We start from the raw sequence: 14881 nt of genomic DNA on the forward strand, positions 1-14881 counted from the left end.
TGTCTTTTTGATGATTGCTTAATTCTAACAAATGCTAAATTATGTTATAAAATTTATTAAAAGTTGCCTCTTAAGAAGCCTGGTAATTCAAATAGGTTTTAAAAATTTTTTTCAAAGAGACTTTGCCATTTATGACATTTCTGATCCCACAGAACTACCCCATGAGGTTTGTGTCACTTAAACTGCCCTGGACAGAATATTTTGATATTTTAGCTCCTTAACTTGCTAATATTACATGTTGACAACACATATCCCAAAATGCCAAGTGTGGCATTAGCTCTTTTTCTTCTGTTCTGCAGTATTTTAACCAAAATTTAGTTTTTAAAAAAAATTTCAAGAGTAACAAAAACAAAATTTTAACCTACCTTTTTAACACCAATCTGGACAGCTCTCTCTATTACATCCTGTAAGTCATCTGTAAAAAATAAACCCCGCATTAAGAAAACCTGGTAAACAAAAATTTACTTATCTAATTTAATTATCCCTTCTTGAAAGAAAAATACATAGAAACAATCACATTTACTAAATCAAAGTCACATCGATACTATTTGATGAGTACTTATCATAAAATAAGAACAGAGCTAGCGATAACCTTAAAAAAAAAAAAAAGAAACCCATATAAGCCAACTTGATGAATAGTTATCCATTTAATTGTATTTTCATTCTCTTGACCAAAAGGTGGAAAGTGACAAAAAAAAGGAAGTTCAAACCAAAGATGAATTTGCTCACTACAATTTAAGTTACTTGCCCTGAATTTGAAACTTATTAGTATTATATTTTTTTAAATAAAAAACAAACAATCATTAAGATTGTTTATTTCTACTAGGGCTTTTCAGAGTACATCTGCAATGCCTCCCAAAACATGATATAACATCTCTTTGTAGATTTCAGTTAATGCTGTATTTCTAAAATTACTATTCCCATTGAGAAAGGATAAATTTTATTTTCTCTGACAGTTGTTTTTTGCTTTTTCCCAAAATTCTCTGTTAAGTAACAATAAACTTTTCTGTGGAGATCAAGAGTGATTACTAAGCTCTGAGAGGCCTGAGGTAAATGGATAGCAAAATCAAACAATTATATCATACAAATAAATCCATTTATTAATTTCATATTTAAGTGTCACAGTAAATGTGATTAGAATTCAATTACTATTACTTCTAGAGTAGCTACAAAATTTCTTTTAGACAAAAAATATCAACTTAGTGAACTTACACTAAGTAGGGCAACCAGTTTTGCCAGATATTATAAACTAGAGTAATACTGACATTGATCACAATAAAACTTATTTCATGGACACAAGTATACAAACATACATACAGAGTCACAAAGCATAAAATCTATTAAACGCTACAAAGGCAAGAAAAGCAGAATGTAATTTATTCAATAGCCTGTAGTATATAAGTAACATCTTATAAAACATAAAACATCATCTCAACTTCTAAAGCAAGTAGAAAAGCTAAGTTTTGAGGTAAAACTTATGAAGGCTAACATTTACTTTTCTTCTTTCAACATTCCCCATATTTAGAGAAGCTTTCACTTAGTATCACCTAGAAGCAAATAAGATTAGCTTCTGACTTAGCTTGTTGAAATGTGCAATTCTACATCATCCAGAACCACAAAACCAAATTTTCCTGTTGGCATTTACAGAATAACAAGTATAGTAATTTTCCGAGGCAATATTCAGACTAGTTTATTGGAGGAATTGTGCTTTCAAAAACTTGTCACCATCATTTCCTGCTTAGTCACCTCAGCTGACAAAATATGCCTTTTAAATGAACTTGATGTGATAAATATAAGCCATTGTGCTTCTGGCTAAGCTTTCCATCAGTCTTTGAGGTACTCCCATCTATTCCCACCTACACTGTACATATCTGGGCTCTTACAGGACTCGGATGGAAAGGGGAACAGGCAAGACAGGGAAGGTGGACAGCACTGCACCTCCTCCTTAATCACATTACCACTCTGCCACCCAGCTGAGAATGTTTTCAAAAGAACAGATATTATACTGATGTTCAACTGTATGTGATTTTTGACTTACATGCCATACAGTTCAACTGCTTAAAAGATTAATTAAACAGTCAACTATTATTGGCTTTTATGTATATGGTTATTTAAAGTTCCATGTTCAAGATCATAAACTTCTAGGGAAAACAAGGGCTTGAAAACACTTTGATATAATAGGTGCTTTATAAATGTTCATGATCATGGTTTACTAACATAGCTTCTACATGTTTCACTTTGTTCACAGTTTTATCCAAGATGATTAATAAATCCTTTAACATTTCAAATCTAAGTGTGGATTATGCTTTTCACGATCATCTCCTTGAAGCAGGAAATTTGTCTTCAGAGAGAAACTGTTTACCTTAATAAAAGGAACATTTACCTTGATGCTTTTGAACCCCCCTATAAATTCCTCTGAACATAGGATCTGTCAAGTTGATACCAATATCTGTGGAAAGCAAAACCAAAATGATTAATCATTAAGAGCCTCTATTTGAAACTCCTACTTTAAATAAAAGCTCCTGTTACTAAACTTTTCATTCACACCTTCATTCACACAAAATCTAAGTGGCCTACTGCTTGACAATTACTGTGCTAGACACCTGGGATACACAGAGTAAGACACAATTCCTGCTCTCAAGAAACTCACTGCAGAATTGGGAAGGCAGACCCACTGACAGACAATTAAGAAACATTACAAGTAGACCTGGCACTGTGGGACATAGAAGAGGAACACTCAACCTAGTCTGGTAGCTGGCCCAGAAAAGGCTTCCAGAAAGAAGGGATCCCTAAACTCAATCTTACAAGATGAGTTAGAGTTACCCAATAGAAGAGGGGAAATTGCAGACAGAGGAAGCAGCAGAAGCAAAGCATTCAGGGTGTGAAATATCACAGAGATTGTGGAGAGCTACAGGCCATTCTGGCTGCTGGAGAGAAGTGTAGGGAAGGAAGTGGCCAGAAAACGCCAGACTCAGCTATGTTACAGACACTTGTCTACAAAATACCAGATGCAACAAGCAGCACCGATGGCTTTTAAGCAGAGGAGTAAGGTTTGTATTCTGGACATCTCAACCTGGTGTCTTTGCAGAAGGTGGGATATGAAGGGGGCAAACGGAGTTAGGATATCTCATTTGGAAACAGACAAGAGTTCACATTTGCAATGAAGAGAACCTGAATTAGGGTAATGCAAGTGAGACGCAGAGAGGGGAATAAATTATTTATTTCCTTTATTCACCAAATACTTATGAAGACCAATTCTGTGCCAAATACTAGGTAAGGAATTAGAAGATACAGAAATGAATATTTGGCTCCTGCCCGTCAGGAATTTATAGTTTATATGGGAACTACAAATATAATTTGTGATATAATAAACTAGACTGTAAGCAACACAAGGCAAGAAATGTTTATCTTCTTCATTGCTGTATCCCTAGAACCCAGCATAATGGTTGGCACACAGTAGGAGCCCTACAAGGATGACGAGAAAAGCTTCACAGAAGAAAGCTAAAGCTTACAAGCTGATAAACGGAAAGGACATTCTCCATACAGATGTGTGTAGGTACACACTATACCTAGGAGACCAGAAGAAATTCACTGTGCCTGTAGAGCACAACGTGGTTCTCACTGGAGAGCAATTTTGCAGCCCTCTCTTCTAACCTCCCCCCTCCCCACACACACCACACTTAGCAATGTCTGTATTCATTTCTAGTTGTCACAACTGAGAGGAGTGCTACTGGCATCTAGGCATGAGGCCATGGATGCTGCTAAATATCCTACAATACACAGGATAGCCTCTCACAACAAAGAATTATCTGATCCCCAAAAAATCAAATGCTGTTCTGGATAAATCCTGCTGTAGAACATAAGGGAACAGGGGAAGGACAACATGTGAAGTCAGATTGTGATGGCTATGGGCAATAAAAATGCCTTCTTGACTTAAAATACACACCCTTTAGCCTTCAGCACTAAGAGAATCTCCAAGTTCGTGGTGGGGGACAGTTGCCTGCCAAGAGACCCCCATATTATTTCTGCTGAGTTTCAGCTTCTTCTTGGCATATTTGCACTCTGATTTCTGCCAAGCTGGCCCTCAGTGAGCTGTGCTGCTTCAACATTAAGATAGGCCTTGAAAGATGAATGGGAGTTTGGATAATCCAAGAGATGGTGGGGAGAGTATTCCAGGCATTTGAAACAGCAAGAGAAAGGCACAAAGCAGAAAACTTTAAAGATATTTGGGCAACGGCATATATGTCAATAGAAGGTAAGAGATGAATTCACAACTAGTACCCTTTTTAAAGGGCTACTAACACAAAAACACCATCGAATATTATAAATACAATATAGGGCTTCTGTGGAATGGCCCAGATCACAAGAAAACAGCATCTACTTTCTTTTCAAGTAAGGATAGGAAATTAGATAGGGAAGGGGGCAGAGTGAGAAAGGAAACCCAGGGGAGAGAGGAGAGGCCTTTCTGCCTAGAATAATCCTTCACAGGGGCAGTCTACATTCACCCACCACTGATGATCATTAGGAGCACAGAAATGGGCTACATCTCTTCTAGCCCACTTCATTTCCCCTTTGTGCAGCAAAGAGATTAGAATTTTTCCAAAGCAATCTTTTACTAGAAAACGAAGTGAAAAACAAATGAAAATGAAAAGCAAGCAATTTAACAAGTAAACTTTATGACACTAATTTTAAAAGCGACTTGAAGATTAGTTTGGAGGTTCAGTTTATGAAGGCTTTCCATGTCCCTGTCTCAACCCTAACCAGAATGGATGCTAAATCGTTCTTCAAGGCAGACAGTGGCTGAGGCCAATTCCAGGTGACCCCACTTCCTGTTGGAACCTACCTCTTCCCAATGTGGATCGGTCCTTCAGGCCCTAAGTCACAGCGTACTTCAAAGATTTACAGTCAGGTGCCGCATAACAACATTTCGGTCAACAATGGACACGACAGTGGTCCCATCAGTACCATATAGTCTAGGTGTGTAAAAGGCTATATTATGTGGGTTTGTGTAAGTACACTCTATGATGTTTGTTCACATGACAAAATTGCCTAACAATGCATTTCTCAGAACGTACCCCCACCGTTAAGTAACAAGTGACTGTATCGTCAGCTTTGGACCCAGGTGAGCCTTGGGCTTTAAGATATCCTGCATTGATACAAAATCAACATACAAAAATCAGTTGCATTTCTGTACACTAACAACGAAGTAGGAGAAAGAGAAATTAAGAATACCATCCCATTTACAATTGCAACAAAAAGAATAAAATACCTAGGAACAAACTTAACCAAAGAGGTGAAAGATCTGTACATCGAAAACTATAAAACATTTCTGAAAGAAATTGAAGACGACACAAAGAAATGGAAAGATATTCTGTGCTCTTGGACTGGAAGAATTAACATAGTTAAGATGTCCATACTTCCTAAAGCCATCTATAGATTCAATGCAATCCCTATCAAAGTTCCAACAACATTTTTCACAAAAATAGAACAAAGAATCCTAAAATTTATATGGAACAACAAAACACCCTGAATAGCTAAAGGAATCCTGAGAAAAAAGAACAAAGCTGGAGGTATCACACTCCCTGATTTCAAAATATACTACAAAGCTATAGTAACCAAAACAGCATGGTACTGGCACAAAAACAGACACACAGATCAATGGAATAGAATCGAAAGCCCAGAAATAAACCCACACATCTATGGACAGCTAATCTTTGACAAAGGAGCCAAGAACATACAATGGGGAAAAGAAAGTCTCTTCAACAAATGGTGTTGGGAAAACTGGATAGCCATATGCAAAAAAATGAAAGTAGACCCTTACCTTACACCATACACAAAAATTAACTCCAAATGGATTAAAGACTTGAATGTAAGACCTGGAACTGTGAAACTTCTAGAAGAAAACATAGGCAGTATGCTCTTCGACATCGGTCTTAGCAACATCTTTTCAAACACCACGTCCGACCGGGCAAGAGAAACAATAGAAAAAATAAACAAATGGGACTACATCAAACTAAAAAGCTTCTGCACAGCAAAGGAAACCATCAACAAAACGAAAAGACAACCTAACAATTGGGAGAAGATATTTGCAAACCATACATCTGATAAGGGCTTAATCTCCAAAATATATAAAGAAGTCATGCATCTCAACAACAAAAAAACTACCAACCCAATTAAAAAATGGGCAAAAGACCTGAACAGACATTTCTCCAAAGAAGATATACAGATGGCCAACAGACACATGAAAAGATGTTCAAAATCACTAACTATCAGGGAAATGCAAATCAAAACTACAATGAGATATCACCTCACGCCCGTCAGAATGGCTATAATTAACAAGACAGGAAACAACATGTGTTGGAGAGGATGTGGAGAGAAGGGAACTCTCATACACTGCTGGTGGGAGTGCAAACTGGTGCAGCCACTATGGAAAACAGTATGGAGATTCCTCAAAAAATCAAGGATAGAACTACCATATGATCCAGCTATTCCACTGCTGGGTACTTATCCAAAGAACTTGAAAACACCAATTTGTAAAGGTACATGCACCCCTGTGTTCATTGCAGCGTTATTCACAATAGCCAAGACTTGGAAGCAACCTAAGTGCCCATCAAGGGACGAATGGATAAAGAAGATGTGGTATATATACACAATGGAATACTACTCAGCCATAAGAAACGATGAAATCCAGCCATTTGTGACAACATGGATGGACACTGAGGGTATAATGCAAAGTGAAATAAGTCAGAGGGAGAAGGTCAAATACCGTATGATTTCCTTCATTAAGTAGTAGACAATAACAACAATAAACAAACACATAGGGACAGAGATTGGATTGGTGGTTACCAGAGGGGAAGAGGGAGGAGGGTGAAAGGGATAATTCGGTACATGTGTGTGGTGATGGGTTGTAATTAGTATTTTGGTGGTGAACATGATGTAATCTATGCAGAAATAGAAGTACAATGATGTACATCTGAAATTTAAACAAACAAAAAAAAATATCCTGCATTGGCTCAGCCACCAATTTCTGCCCTTTTCTGCAAGAATCTCTTGTGACTTATAGCCCTGTTCTTTTACGGTTTGCCTGAAGTGTATTCCTCACCCACTTCTTAGAGCTGCTTTCTATCGTTTGATGAATAGGCTGCTTCACCTTAGGTTTGGTGAATGAGTTCAGAACATGCCACCCCAAAATACAGTGCTTTGGCATACTGGTTATTTTGAGCAGAAGGTACTTGAGAAACAGCAGACGCAGGAAAAGCTCTCTGATCTCCCCCTTTCTACCTAAAAGCAGGTCATAAAATCTCCCACAAGAAAAGGACCCTCCCTATACCAGGAAGAGAACAACATTCTTATCACCAGAGACTGGGAGTCAAAGTCAAAATAGGTCTGTACAAACAAACCCAAAATAACCCTTATCTTCCATTAGTTTCCCCATACATTTCCTAGTCACTGTCCCACAAGTTACACAATTTAAGCCCCTTTGTCTTATCGCATTCCCACTGAAGCTTTTGTTACGCTTTTGTGCCTAACAGCTTCATTTTCCTTTTGAAGACTCCCACGGACACACACAAAAAAATTGTATGCTTTTCTCCTGTTACTCTGCCCCACGTCAGTTTAACTCTTACGCCCAGCCACAGAACCTAAGACGGTAGGAGGAGGAAGTTGGTCCTCCCCTACAGAGGCAAATATATTCTTTCTCTGGACTCTGTAATTCACTTCCATTTCCTGTAAGAAGTTCTCCTCTCTCCTATACTGGATGGTCTCTGGGCCTTCTGCTCCCCACCCACCCATTCACCAGCAAACACCTGCAGGGTGATTAAGATAATCAGCAAGTCAATAAAGAAGGGTCAAAGAAAAGTTCAAACTGACCATCAAAAAATATTCAATCTAGGGCCGGCCCCGTGGTTTAGTGGTTAAGTGCACGCGCTCTGCTGCTGGCGGCCCTGGTTTGGATTCCTGGCGCACACCGACGCACCGCTTCTCCGGCCATGCTGAGGCCGCGTCCCACATACAGCAACTAGAAGGATGTGCAGCTATGACATACAACTATCTACTGGGGCTTTGGGGGAAAATAAATAAATAAATAAAATTATTAAAAAAAAAAAAAATATTCAATCTGTGAGCAAGTTCCAAGACATACAATAAAATGGGGGAACTGTAGTTATGGAAAGAGAATGGGCTTTGGAGTAAGAATTCCTGGCATTATGACTAATTAGCTGAACGATCTTAGGCAAATCAGTAGGCGTTCTGAGCCTCAGTTTCCTCACTAGTAGGGTGGGCATAAAATTTCTCCTTCCAGGGATGAAATGTGGCTCAAACTGGAAAATGAATGTGAACGCATTTTGCAAATTAAAAGCCTTATTAAATGTAATTATTGTTATTATAGTAAGCACAGTATAAATTCTGTGACATGCCAACAACAAAAGAAATTTTAGTCAACATTAGCTATACTGTCATATACCACCTTAAGTGGTTAACAGTCCCAATCCAAGACTGATTAAATAACCAAATGTAAGTCAATCTGTTTATATTTAAGACTCACAATGCAATTACAAAAAAAAGGAAAATAAAGTCAAAATCCTATTTAACTTGTTCAAAAGGTCCTAATCTATAATAAGGCATAGTATCTTTAAAATTAAAAAGTTCCTATCAGAAGTATGTCTGTTGGCAACAAACTCAATACAAGTACACAAATACTGTACGAAAATCAATTTCTAGCTTGAAACAGCTTGAAAAACTAAGAAAGTGAGAGATAAGGGTGAGAGAGCATGACAAGAAGAAAAAAAGGCAAAATGGAAAATTGCCACTCCTGGGGCCAGCCTGGTGGTGTAGAGGTTAAGTTTGTGCACTCTGCTTCCGAGGCCCAGGGTTCGCAGGTTCAGATCCCAGGCAGGGACCTACGCACCACTCACCAGGTCATGCTGTGGCAGCGTCCCATACATAAAATAGAGGAAGATGGGCACAAATGTTAGCCCAGGGCCAATCTTCCTCAGCAAAAAGAAGAAGACTGGCAACAGATGTTAGCTCATGGCCAACCTCCTTCACCAAAAAAAAAAAAAACAACAGAAAAACAAAGAAAATTACCACTTCTGATTGGGGGGAACATTGAGAGATTCACACATTTAGTGGCATGTCACTTTATAAGGATCAGTAATGTTTCTCTTCCATTAATTTTTTTCCTTAACTAGCTGGCTTTAAAAGCAGTATCTGGCTTTACTGCCAAAAATTCCTTCCAGTATTAATGAGTTTTATTTTTCAAAACAAGAGTGGAAAACTGTTTGCTACCAAAAGAAAACCACATCTCCAAACTGATGCCTCCCTGTTTGGGCTCAGGGAATCATGTCATCTCACTGTCACCTATGATGTAGGGATACTAAGGGACAGTAAATAGGGCATTTAAAATTGTTTTAGATTTGCTTAGCCTTTAGATATAACTTCAAGTTTACAGGAAATACAGACTAGGGAACAAGCTAGACACCACCACATAGCAAACAGACAAGTCCAGAAGACAGGACTTCTGTGGGACAATCAGCCAAGTTGCTTCTGCAAGAGAGTGCCATGAAAAAGAAATGTGCTAGATCAAGGGGTTGGCAAGCTATGGCCCACAGGCCATCACTCATTTTTGTTTGTCCCTGAGCTAAGAATGGTTTTATATTTTTAAACAGTTGAAAAAAATCAAAAGAAGAACAGTATTTCATGACATGTAAAAATTATAAGAAATTTAAGTTTCAGTATCCAAAGTTTTATTGGAACATGGCCACACCCATTTGTCTACATAGTGTCTACGGCTGCTTTTGAGTGACAAGGTCAGAGTTGAGTAGTTGCAATAGACATTATATGTCCTGCAAAATAAAAAATATGTACTATATGGGTCTTTAAGGAAGAAGTTGGCCAACCTCTGCGCTAGATTAAAAAACTTAAGGGACACCCAAATGCATGCCTCTGGAGTGGATACTGGTTTGGACATGACCACCTTATAAAAGAGGCTCCAAAGAGATCCCTCACCTCTTCCACACGTGAGGACACCGCGAGAAGGCGCCAGCTGTGACAGGAAGCAGGTCCTCACCAGAACGCAACCATGCTGGCGCCTTGATCTGGGATTTCTCAGAACTGTGAGACATAAATTTCTGTTATTTATAAACTAGCCAGTCTGAGGTATTTTGTTATAGCAGCCCAAATATATAGATACAGAAAATCTCTGGCACCACGACCAAGCAGGTGGATTTTATCTCCTAATCTCTCAAACCTGTGCACTCTTTTCCATCTCCACCAATACCATAACACTCTAAGCAACCGACTCCTGCCTGAACGCCACTCTGGCCCCTTCAATTCTGTTCTCCTCCTGACCCAAGGTTTCTTTTCATTCGTAAATCAGATCATGATACTCTTTAACTGGACCCCTGCTACTCTTAGGACAAAAGCCAAAGTCCTTAACGTGGTATGATCTTGGCTCTGCTGATCTCTCTAGCTCATTCTGTACTATTCCCCCTCCTCCCTCAGACCCTTTCCCATTCCTCTCTGCTCCAAACCCACCGGTCTTCCTTCAGTTCCTAAAAAGTACCACGCACCCTCTTGCCACAGGATGTTTGCACAGGCTGTTCTGTCCAGAACCTTCTCCCTGCCTTTCTTTGCCTACTTAATTCTTAATCTTCTTTCAGAGCTCAGCCCAAGTGTCACTTCCTCAAGGAAACCTTTTCAGACCTCCCAATCTAAGTTCTGTTCCTCACCAAACGCCCAGAGAACCATGTTCCTTTTCCTCAGTGCCCTCTTCTCTGTAACTGTCGTAAACAGTCTTTGGTGCACTCATGAGGCTGTCTTTCTCCACCACTAGACTGTGACTTAGTTTCTGCCCATCGGATTCCTAGCATTTAGCACACTGGGTGGCACACGGTACAGATTCAGTATATATTGGCAGAATGAATGAATAACTAGGTTGCCCAAGGGAATCCAAGACAAAGAATAGGAAATAAGGTCCAGTCCCTAGGGAAATGGAATTTGTACAGAAGAGATGGCCAGAAGCCCCAACCAGCCTGCTTGTGGGGACACAGGGCAGGATCAGAATCCTGTGAAAAGAACACAGCTATAGATAAATCTTAGGTACCTAAGCCCCCCGAGCTGGATGGCCCCAAGAGGTAGTTATGTTTCTAATTACTGCTGGCTGCTCTCTCACTGGCTCATTCAGCGGGGGCTGGGAGGGGGGGGGGGTGAGGCACAGAGACTGCTAGGATAGGAATCATCTACAGCTGTGCTTCTCAAACTAGGGGTGTTCCAGAGAGTATGTAACACCTTGAGATTTCCATTTTACTTCAGAAGATTTAGGGGATAAAATATCTTTTTAATTTAAAAAGACATTATATTATTTCACAGATAAATACAAGACATCCAAAGAAGTTCTGTAAATGCATCAAGATTTACACACCACTGCTGCCACCCCTACCACTCCTGAGGTATATACTTCACTCCATGTCCTTAAGAGAACTTTGGCTGGTGAGTTTTAGAGCACTGATGGGCCAGCTTTGAAAAGGAAGGTTCTACTGCATCCCAAATCCCATTACTTTGCAATGGTTAAGTATAGATTCTTATTGCTATTCAGATTGAGGATAGAATCACCTTGGTATGATACTCAGATAAAGTCACAGAAACTAGTCTCAAGGAATAACGCAGGACACAATGTTGAAGTGTCCTCTAAGAGGGTGCAATGTTTCCCATTAAGCACAAATAGTTCTGCTTCCCCCCCTTCCCCATATTAGAAAAATTGGGTGTAGTTTCTAAGGCGCAGCCGTTTGTTATGCAACAATAGAAGGGGGAAATGTAGAAGGATTACAACCCCGGGATAGTCAGCTGTCCTAAATCAAAATCTAAGGCTGCTCTTATAGCAGTGGTTTCATTTTTCATGCAATTGTTCCATATAAAGCTTATTCCAATCTTTCATGGGTCTAATATGGTGTTTTCCAAAGTACTGTTCCTAATTCATTACAGGCAGAAATTTTTAAATGATATAGAATAAAACATTAACTATCAGAGTAAGTCACATAACAAAGATGGAATGTATAGTATGATTCCATTTTTGTCAGAAGAAAGAAAAAAATCTGGTATGTTTGTGTGTTTTTATGATTCCGTATAAATCTATTAAAAAATTATGGAAGGACTGGGGCCGGCCCGGTAGCACAGCAGTTAAGTTTGCGTGCTCTGCTTTGGCGGCCCGGGATTCGCAGGTTTGGATCCCAGGCATGGACCGATGCACCACTTGTCAAGCCATGCTATGGCGGTGTCCCACATATAAAGTAGAAGAAGATGGGTACAGATGTTAGTCCAGGGCCAATCTTCCTCAGCAAAAGAGGAGGATGGGCAATGGATGTTAGCTCAGGGCTAATCTTCCTCACACACACACACATAAAAATACAATAGGGAAGGGTATACTTTAAACTTTTACCTCAAGAGAGTGGAAATGAAGGAGATCATACAGTAAAAAATTTATTCCTATTAAACCCACCTCCTTTAAGAAGTTTTTTCTAGCTTATCTGGTTCAGATTCCTTCATCAATTTTCTTACCACCTTCGTACTAAAACTATAAATATTCTTTTACCCACTAATTCACATTTCCATTGCATAGTCACTGTACTAGGACCCTGGAAAACAAAGATAAATACCATTGAGTATCTGCCTTAAAATAGTGTGGTCTAGTGGGAAAGGCAGATACATAAATGTTTAATTATAAAATACTGTGGTAAAGGTAGAGTTAACAAGTAAAAATCAACCAGGTAAGAGGGTGGTCGGTAGGACATTAGAGGCAGAGGGGACATTATGGCCCCAAACTGCCACTCTAAAAACCTTGTCAGAAGGAAGAAACAGCACATCCAAGTGTTTACAGAGCATAAAAGGGATGAGGCTGGAAAACTGAACAGGACCAGACCACAGAAAGGCTTTGTATGCTATGTTAAGGCACTTCAGCTATCCTGAGGACAGTAACTGAAAGATGTGAAGCAGAAGAAAAAGTAGTTGATTCGATTTTTGTAGAGATCACTCTGGAGGCTATGCAGAGGATGGACTCAGGGAGACATGACTTGAGGTAGGGATTTAGTTTTATAACACAAACACATACCTTTTCAAAAAATCAGTGTCTTTTCTTTGTGGGGTGTTGCATGGCTCTAATCTCATCTCCCCCATCAATTATATCACAGATTGGAGTGGAGAGGCTGAGAAATACCACACCTGGAAAGTGTCTACGACCTTTGAAGGCCTACCCCCAGCCCCACACCCAGGCTCTCCCACAGCATTTTTTAAACCTCTTTTGTGGCACTTAACACATTCTCCCCTGCATTTGCTTTGACTGTACATAAGTCTGACTGTGCATCCCTCTCCAGTCTGAAAACTAACTGCACCACTAGACTTTTTTTTTTTTTTTTTATAGTTCCTCACACTTAGCACAATGTCTTTGGAAAAATACTACTTAAGAAACCTCTCAGATCTAAATTTATAATCCTAACCTGTCTCCTGAGTGCCAGACTACATCTCCAATTGCCCTGTAAACGTTTCCACCTGGATGTCCTCTAAGACTCAACCGAATCCAAACGGATCCCACTGTATCTCCCACCCACTGCCAAACTAATCATGCTTCCGTTCCATATTTAGGTTTTATCCCAACCCTGAGTCATCTTTGTTCACTCTCCCTTACGTGCCATAAACACTCAGCTGCTACATGCCGCATATGCACATCTCTTCCATTTCTCTCTCCCTTTTCCACTGCCCTAGTTCAAACTCCGAAATGCTTCCCTGCCTCTCCCTATCCCCCACCAAATCTACATAATAGCTATCAGGAGTACCTTACTAAAGCAGAGATAGGATCACTGTCATTTCCCACCTTCAAGTCGCTGGAAACTCCACAAAGACAAGGATCATGCCCAGCTTTACCCACTGCTGTATCCCACAGCCCAAAGTCCCCGGTACCTAACTGGCATCCAATGATTTACTTAATGAATGCTCCTTGTCAAAAGCCTTCAGCTCCACTCTATACACAGGAAAACTAAGCTCAGCAAGACATTCGAGTCCCAAGTTACTCTTCCAGTCCTAGCTCTTACAATGTCCCCCAGATTTTCCTAAGTGCCTGGTAGTAAGTATTCTTACTGCTTTGGCTCCTGTCGCATTTTCCCTCTCATTCTACGATACTGAATGGATTACTGTACTTGTCAAGTAATAGAACTTGTTTTTCTCCTCGCTATTTGTGTCCTCCAGTTTCTCCACCAGATGGTGATGCCAGCAGGGCAGGGACCGGGTCTTTGTGCCCTGTGTTCCCAGGCCAGTGCCTGGCCCACCACAGGCTCAGTAACTGTGATATGACCGCACGAATGAGTGAGTGAACGGGTCCCTCGAAGCCGTCATCCTCTCGGCCAGGGAGAGGGGAAGGGGCGGGAGCGGCATGCGGGATGAAGGGGAATACAGTGACTGGCCTGTTTTTGTTTTTGTTTTTTTTTGGTAGTTTTGCTTCCTTTTCCCCTTTATTGAATAGAACACATATGCCGAAAAGAGCATAAATCATAACCGTACAGCTCGTGAATTTTCACAAATAAGCACACCCGTGAAGCCAGTACCTAGGCGGAGAACCAGAACATCACCAGCACGCAGCAGCCTCCCCGCGCCCTCTTCCACTGAGTGCCCTTTCGACCTTCAAAAAGGCAGAGAGCTCGAGTCCTGGGCCCTTGGGCCGCGGCGAGCGACGCCTGGGGACAACCAGACAGGCCCACGAACCGGGGAGCAACGCTTACCAACGAACTTAAAGCGACTCATGCCTGCGATCCCGGCTCCTCCACGGCGGAAGCGGAAGTGGCCGCAGTTGCCCCGCCCTTCCGGAAGCCCCCGCCCCCTTCCGGAAGCCCCGCCCGCG

At 40.5% G+C, this 14881-nt stretch overlaps 1 protein-coding gene across 3 annotated transcripts in view; it reads right to left on the reverse strand.

Annotated features, from left to right (window-relative positions):
• Positions 1-14814, reverse strand: part of TATDN1 (TatD DNase domain containing 1) — a 41042-nt gene extending 26228 nt beyond the window's left edge. Inside the window, exons 1-3 of one of the 3 annotated variants that reach the window (XM_058564904.1) lie at positions 14763-14814; positions 2384-2449; positions 366-415 (exon numbers count right to left, since the gene is read on the reverse strand). In XM_058564904.1, the coding sequence (XP_058420887.1) occupies positions 366-415; positions 2384-2449; positions 14763-14784 (138 nt within the window). In that variant the 5' untranslated portion in view covers positions 14785-14814. Of the gene's footprint in view, positions 1-365; positions 416-2383; positions 2450-4509; positions 4583-7869; positions 7940-14762 lie in introns of those variants that run through there. The other 2 variants (XM_058564907.1, XM_058564905.1) reach the window with 2 other exon arrangements.
• Positions 14815-14881: the final 67 nt, after the last annotated feature.

The sequence above is a fragment of the Diceros bicornis genome, chromosome 21 (genome assembly GCF_020826845.1).
Source record: "Diceros bicornis minor isolate mBicDic1 chromosome 21, mDicBic1.mat.cur, whole genome shotgun sequence".
Classification (NCBI taxonomy): Eukaryota; Metazoa; Chordata; class Mammalia; order Perissodactyla; family Rhinocerotidae; genus Diceros; species Diceros bicornis.